The following is a 7,464-nucleotide window of genomic DNA, read 5'->3' as shown; positions in this document are numbered from 1 at the left end:
AACTATAAATATTTTCGTGCACAAAGTTTTAATAAATATTCCTTCTTTTTTTGAACTTCCGACGGTGTGTTTGGAATTGAAATTATATAAGTTTGGTGCAGGTCTGCATAGTAGCATCCAGACAATCCACTTTTCTTGGAGGTGGGTCAACAATAAATTGCCAAATATTTTATTTCCCACCGACTTACACAAGAATTAAATGTATTGGATTTTTTATTTTGTTTAGTATTGACGTGTTAAATTAAAATTACGTAATACACATTAAATACCATAAAAAATTTAATTCTATATTTTGAAATAAAAATTATATCCAATTTAGTATATATTTAGCAGTTAACCAACATTATGTTAATTGTTTTTTTAAATCCCTAAACACATGAGATAGTTTAATTGTATCCCAAAAAGAAATAAAGTATAGAGGACTATTTTCTATCTTTTTAAAATTATCTTCACATATCGATTTGTAAAATCCATCCCAGTAAATAATCATAACAACAATATTTCTTACTATAATTAAGAGAGATGAAAACAAGGTAAATGATAATTAATAAATAAATATAAATTTGAAAGTCAATAATAATTAATATAGAAATACAAATTTGAAGGTAGGTGAAAAGTACTCGGACCAGAATTTAAGAAAATAAAGAAAAAAAAATAAGAGTAAATTAAAAAAGAGTTTTATAAGATTGTCAAAATTACAAATAATTGTAAAAAATTCACACGATGAAGTATTTATTGTGTAATAATTAATTTTAGAATGTATTTTATAATTTTTTAAATAATAAGTAAGTATTTATAATTATTAAAAAAAATCTTGTTATATATAAAAAAAAAAAAAGTCTAAGTGGAGGCCAAGTACGTACCAGAAAACATGTAGCCGTCCGCGTTCGTCATTCATTCACTCTCACAGGCGTAGGCGTAGTCCAGTCCAGCTTAGGCTCTATATATTTATTATACCTCAAATTCAAGAAAATTCGCATTCGTCAACTCCATAACCATAACCCCACGCTGCAACTTAGCTCAGCATTTTGTTGTTTACGAGGGGGAGAGAGAGAAAGAGAGAGAGAGAGATGGGAAGAGAGAGAGGAAATGCAAAGGGAAAAGTATTGGAGGATCTGATAGAGAAGGCCGGCGGTTGCGCCGTCTTGGATGGTGGTTTCGCCACCCAGCTGGAGAAGCACGGCGCCTCCATTAATGATCCACTGTGGAGCGCCCTTTGCCTTATTAAAGATCCTCATCTCATCACAAGGGTATGCTGCTTATACATACAATACAAGCATACATTATTGTTCTGATTCCTGTATGTCCTACCAAATTAGAAAACCTTAAATCCTTGTTGGTCGATCAGGTTTGGATGGACTTGGTGCCTGGTTTTCCTAGTTTCATGTCCCTTGTTTTTCAAGATTGTTAACATGGATGAATGCAGGTTCATTTGGAGTACCTGGAAGCAGGTGCAGATGTTCTAGTAACTTCATCCTATCAGGTCTAAACGCATTCATTTTTTCACATTATACTTTATGCTAAGACACATGTCAAGACATTGTCTAGAATGCTTGTCAAGTGTCTGGATTTAATGTTGAATATTATCCTGAATGTAATGATCTGATGACACTTTCTTGAAGCCTGGAAAGTGGAAACTAGCACATACATGTAGTCTTTTTGCCTTCTCATCTGTTTTCATCTCCATTGAGTAGGCAACTATACCTGGATTCTTATCCCGGGGATTGTCCACGGAAGAAGCAGAGTCGTTGCTTAAAACAAGTGTAAGAATTGCTACCGAAGCCCGTGATAAGTTTTGGGCTTCAGTTAAGAGGAAGCCTGCAGAACATAATTACAACAGGGCTCTGGTTGCTGCCTCCATTGGAAGCTACGGTGCATATCTTGCAGATGGTTCAGAGTACAGGTGAGTACAATGTTGAGCTAGTTCTTGAAATTGGCAATAGCGAAATTTGTAATTTTTCTCTCTTGACGAAAGACATAATTTTTTTTCAAGTTATTCATAACCTAATCTCAAGATTCACTTGGTGGATTCAGAGGCATTAGATATCGATTGTCATCTCTTGTTTTTCAGTCAGTGGAGTGTTGTTTGTGTCACTGATTATCGTAACCCCTTTCTTGCAGCGGGAACTATGGTCCGACTGTAACTCTGGAGAAATTAAAGGATTTCCACCGGCGCAGGCTGCAAGTTCTTGTTGAAGCCAGGCCGGATTTGCTTGCTTTTGAGACCATTCCTAACAAACTAGAAGCTCAGGTACATATGTGTATCCGTCAGTTTCTTGATATCAAGGCTTAAATTACTTTCAGTTTCGTTTCATCGTATTCTATAAACTTCGTGTTTCTTCCATCTTATTGTTTGCAAATATCGACCATCATGATTGACAGGCTTGTGTGGAGTTACTTGATGAAGAAAATGTCGAGATTCCTTCTTGGATATGTTTCAGTTCAGTGGATGGTGAAAATGCACCCTCAGGAGAAAGGTTTGAGGACTGTCTTGACATAATCAACAAGAGCAGTAAGGTTTGCGCTGTTGGGATAAATTGTGCACCACCTCATTTTGTCCTAAGCCTTATACAGAGATTCAAAGAGGTAAACTTTCGATCTAAAGTTAATGTATCAAAAACATTGTCGGATTATTTCATCAACCGGAATGTATGAAACATGTACCTGCAGCTGACTGCTATGGCGATTGTTGTCTATCCCAACAGTGGTGAGACATGGGATGGGATTGCTAAGAGATGGCTGGTGAGTTCAACCTATATAACCTCTTCTATTGTTCTTGAAAAGTTTCAATTTGGCACTCTCAACTAAAACCACTTTCTGAAATTGTGTTTTCAGCCGTCAAAATGTTTTGATGACGAGAAGTTTGAGTTATTTGCCACAAAATGGAGGGATGCCGGAGCAAAACTCATTGGAGGCTGCTGTCGGACAACACCTTCTACTATCCGATCAATTTCTAAAATTTTGAAGGAGAGAAGCTGATAGTTAGAAATAGGACTAGTCGACATAATTGACTTACTCTGTATTTTTGGTCTGTATTATGTATTTATTCCCTCACAAAGAACAGGCTCAAATATTGGCTGTCCTACCGAATTTACAAGTATTCAGCTTCATTTTGGATTCACAAGATTAATTTCTTCTTCAAAGAGAAAGGAAACATTCAGGTGTGACATAGAGAATACATAAAAGTACAAGCTGATCAAGTAATGTAAGATAATGGGAAAGACACACTGATCATTTTTTCCTACATTCAAAGAGATGTGAGTGATGGTGCTTCACTACCATAGATTAAAGTTGTGGAGAACCACGTTTATCATATGATCCCCAAGGGCCAGCTCCAGATACATCATAATATGGAGGTGGATATCTTGTTTCTGGGCTTCCATTTAGCAATGGTGCTTCACTACCGTTGATTAACGTCGTGGAGGACCACGTTTATCATATGATCCCCAAGGGCCAGCTCCATATACATCACCATATGGGCCTGGATATCTTGTTTCTGGGCTTCCATTAAGCATTCCATATCCTCCAACACCTGCGTAGATGTCACGCTACCTCAGTGGAACACGGTTGTTAAGTAAATAATGGTAAACCTAGTTCATATATGTGTGAGTGTGGAATTTCTGTGTGTGTGTTTGTGTAGGGAAGTGCTGTTGTGGGCGTATGAGAAAATCATTACCCCTTGCCCTCCTCTCGGCACTTGCTTGGTCTGCACGTAGCTTCTCTATTTCTCGAGCCATGGCGATAAGGTTCTTCTCCATTGCTCGATTTTGTTCCAGCAACTCTTCGTTTCCTTTCTTCTCATATTCATATACTCTCCTGAATGCCACACAGGTGCAACAGCAACACACTTAATCAGAAACAAAAAGAGTTGACCAGCTGATCAGTCCTATTTTTTATTGTGCTATTGGTACTCTAAAGAGAGCATCATGCTGGATGACATTAACAATAAATTTTTTCTGGTGAAAGTTCCCAAACACTCAGTAGAGGTGTAGACATGCTGACTAGATTATTAACTATTCCATAAATGCAAGGACATTAGCAGGATGCCTGGAAAGATTAAAAGGAGGAGAACATTTTTCCTTTGTTTTTGTTTCTGTCCTTGGTTCTTCAGATTCCTGTAAGATTTCCATGTGTCTACAGAAGCTTGAATATCATCAATCAATAGAAAGATCTACTTCATACCTAGCATCAACCAGCTCTTTGCGCATCTTATCAATGTCAGCCTTCATGGCAGCTACTTGCTTATTCTCGGTTTGCAGTCGATTGATATCCTTTGTGAGAGTTTGGACCTGGGAAGATAATTCCTGCCTCTGTGCACTTAATTTCTGTGCTTCAGTCCTTAATTGGACAACATCTGCTCTCAGAGGTTCAGCAGAGCGAAGCTCAGTCTCTAGTTTGAGTCCTCTATCAATCAACTCTCTTCTGTGTGCCTCCCTGTCGGCATGCAGTTTAGGAATGACCTGGTTTAATCTATGAATTTCATCTTTCACAGCGGTCAAGTCCCTTTGAAGCATCACATTGTCATCGATCACCTGTCTATTCTCAGCAAGAAGCCTCTGAATGTCTCTTTGTTGGAGGTCAAGTTCCTCTTCTAGTGCCACAGGATGAGGTGGATGGGGTACTGGCCCTCGATGCAGAATTTGACGTGGATCTTCACGCACACCTCGAAAATTATCAGGGTGGCGAGGCATCCGATTTCTACTAGCCATATCTAGGAACCTGTGTAAGCCATTATATGAGTATCAGTAAACAAACACCCGGGGTATTTCCAGTGTACACTGGATGAGGGCAATTGGACTTCGTGAAAGAAACACCAAATTAGATGGATGAATTTTGATCTTCCTATTCTGATACTGGATGCAAAATAGTTGCATGACCATCATTTATTCACACATTAGTCTTGAAGCAGATCACTTAGCTGGGTCCATTCACTTACAGAGAAATGCACAAGAGTCATGAAGTTTTTGTGGAGAAATACTTCTAGTCATGTTTTGCTAAAATAGCTTCCTAAAGAACTTAAATATTATAAGGGTCATCGACAGTATACATTAATCAGTCAGTAACTTCAATAATGAAATCATTGATAAAACTTCCAAGAAAACTTATTCATGCTTACGCTAAATGGTAGAAACAACTTCCCAAGATCTTATGTACTTCATTCGAGAGAGACATAATTTACATCTAATAAAAGAAATTCTAGAATCGGTTCGATTCACAGTCAGTCCCAGAATCAGAACTGACCAGTACATAATGTTCCATCAAAGGTTGCCCAAAGCTGAAACTGTAACAACATGAGCTTATGCAAACAAACATTACAGTAAACAAACAAGAATCATCCGTTGGAGCAAATTATAATGGAGAGAAGATGTGGAAAATGGAAAAATAAAAATCCACAGAACCATCTGTAAAAGGTTGACAAAAGGAGAAAAGGAGAAGTAATTCCTATCAACCAGTTACCATATGCTGCAGGGTAATATTTCATCTTACAAGGAAATGAGAATAAACGAAACAAATTCTCCGATTACATTTAAGATACAGGAAGAGACTAAGAGTGACGATGGGCAATGACGCAAAAGGCAACTAAATCTATAGAAAAAGAGGAAACTTGTTCAAAGTGCAAGTGTTAGCTATTTAGGGAAGGCTTTATGAGTAGGATACATATAACTCAAATATTTACCTGCCTGAAAATGTCGTTTAGTTAACACGTGTCACGAATGTATATAAGAAGTGACGCATGCATTTTCCCAATCCTTCAACTAAACTTTGGCGGGGGTACGTTGCATGAGCAAGTTAGTTTCTTCTCATATTTCTAAATAGGTAAATTATAGCTTCGAACACAACAAGAACCCTTTTAGGTCTCCTTCATGCTAATTTAACCATTCAACATTTCATTCTCTAAACCTACGCCCATATAAAATACTTATGATGCCAATCTGAGAATCCTTCAGAATTTAACAGTGCTTGTTCACAATCTATCACCATATATCAACTATTAAGATAAAGAATGGAAAGAAAAACCCAAACTCCAACAAAAACTTTTCACTACTAATAACAAATACAACCCACTCTGGATCCCATTCAAATCATAAAAGTGATCTCTTCTCCAAATTCAAGAGACAGATTTCCGAGCAAAATTGCACGATGCTACCATACAAACTAACAATCACAGACATACAGGCGTGTATATCATGTCAGCCCCAGAACATAACTGCTAAATTTTTATCACGAAACAATATAGGGTTCAAAGAAAGACTGCCACTTCCTCATTTGGCACACCGCAGCAGAATTAAAATCAATCAATTCTAAGTTCCTTGTATGAAAAAAGAGAACCAAAACCCAAATTCTTGAATTAATGATTTCAGTCTTTTAGATTACATCCAGAGCCCAAAAATTTTTATTGCGAAATTCATCATCAACATGAAAAAATTTCAAGAAAAAGCAATACACGAAATACCCAGAAAGAGAAATAGCTAATTCGAGAGAACAAATACATAAACATGAGATTTAGCTGTACAGATAAAGCAAGGATTTTCAGAGCATACAGAAATAGTACCTGCAAAATTCACCTAGGTGAATTTTCTGATTTTGAACGAATATATTCTGTGTCTTAGACTGATGGGAAGTGATTACTGATATGAAGCGGCTTCGGCAGGCAGGGGGCAGAATTTGTTGCAATTGTCTTTGGGCCCCGGTGATTTCACACTCTGATTATTCACATTAGGATCCGGTCCATCAGACTCATGGGCTACAGTTGGCATCGAATTCACAATCCTACTTGCTAAATTTGGTTTTTGCAAATCTTTCTTTCTTTTTTTCCTCTTTTTTTGCAAATATTTCTGATAATCAGTCATTTGCAGATTTTTGTATAGTTTCAGGACGTTCCTATGATTTTTTTGTATAGTTTCAGGACATTTTTAGGATTTTTGGATCTAAATATTAGTCACAAGCAAAAGAAAAACACAATGACGATATAATACTTAAAAAAAAAAATTTCTTTTCGAATAAGCCAAGAATCAATTTGAAAGATTATTTTTTTAATCTAAAAATCAGCATATGATCATAAATAAAATAAATAATAAAATTAATGCGATATGAATTGAGTTTGTTGGGTCTTGTATAGTGATCTAACCCTCTAGTTAGGACAAAGCACCTAAAAAAAAAAAAAAGAAATTGGGCTCGTTAGGTAGACCTTAGCAAAAATTCTTCGACAATTAAGGATTCATTTAGTTCAAGTGAGAAGACAAGAGAAGTGGAAGGGGGAGGGGGAGGAAAAAATAATAATTTTCTTTAATTGTTTGATATGATTGGAAGGAAAGTAAACCTCAAATACTTTTCTTTGTTTGGTATGGAAAAAATAGATTAAGAAAAATATACTATTTTTTTTGTAATTTTACTGAAAATCATTCTCTTTATTTTATATTAAAAAATAAATTAATTAATATTATTCTAACATAATTGCAATAC

General features: G+C 36.3%; 2 protein-coding genes across 2 annotated transcripts; one reads left to right on the top strand and one right to left on the bottom strand.

The window, feature by feature from the left end:
• Positions 1 to 874: 874 nt before the first annotated feature.
• HMT-1 (Homocysteine S-methyltransferase family protein) lies at positions 875 to 3,124 on the top strand. Its single transcript, XM_011072504.3, has 7 exons — positions 875 to 1,250; positions 1,427 to 1,483; positions 1,695 to 1,903; positions 2,122 to 2,251; positions 2,383 to 2,586; positions 2,671 to 2,742; positions 2,836 to 3,124. The coding sequence occupies exons 1-7, from the start codon at positions 1,071 to 1,073 to the stop codon at positions 2,977 to 2,979; spliced, it is 996 nt and encodes a 331-aa protein (XP_011070806.1). The 5' UTR covers positions 875 to 1,070; the 3' UTR covers positions 2,980 to 3,124.
• LOC105156387 (protein FLX-like 3) lies at positions 3,111 to 6,710 on the bottom strand. Its single transcript, XM_011072503.3, has 4 exons — positions 6,554 to 6,710; positions 4,183 to 4,719; positions 3,677 to 3,816; positions 3,111 to 3,532 (listed from the first exon to the last, which is right to left on the bottom strand). Exons 2-4 carry the CDS (start codon positions 4,707 to 4,709, stop codon positions 3,411 to 3,413), a joined length of 789 nt encoding a protein of 262 aa, XP_011070805.2. The 5' UTR covers positions 4,710 to 4,719; positions 6,554 to 6,710; the 3' UTR covers positions 3,111 to 3,410.
• Positions 6,711 to 7,464: the final 754 nt, after the last annotated feature.

The sequence above is a fragment of the Sesamum indicum genome, linkage group LG2, assembly GCF_026168435.1.
Source record: "Sesamum indicum cultivar Baizhima isolate 11 linkage group LG2, ASM2616843v1, whole genome shotgun sequence".
Taxonomy (NCBI): Eukaryota; Viridiplantae; Streptophyta; class Magnoliopsida; order Lamiales; family Pedaliaceae; genus Sesamum; species Sesamum indicum.
The sequence above is the reverse complement of the archived record's forward strand: the minus strand, read 5'-3'. Positions and strand labels throughout refer to the sequence as shown.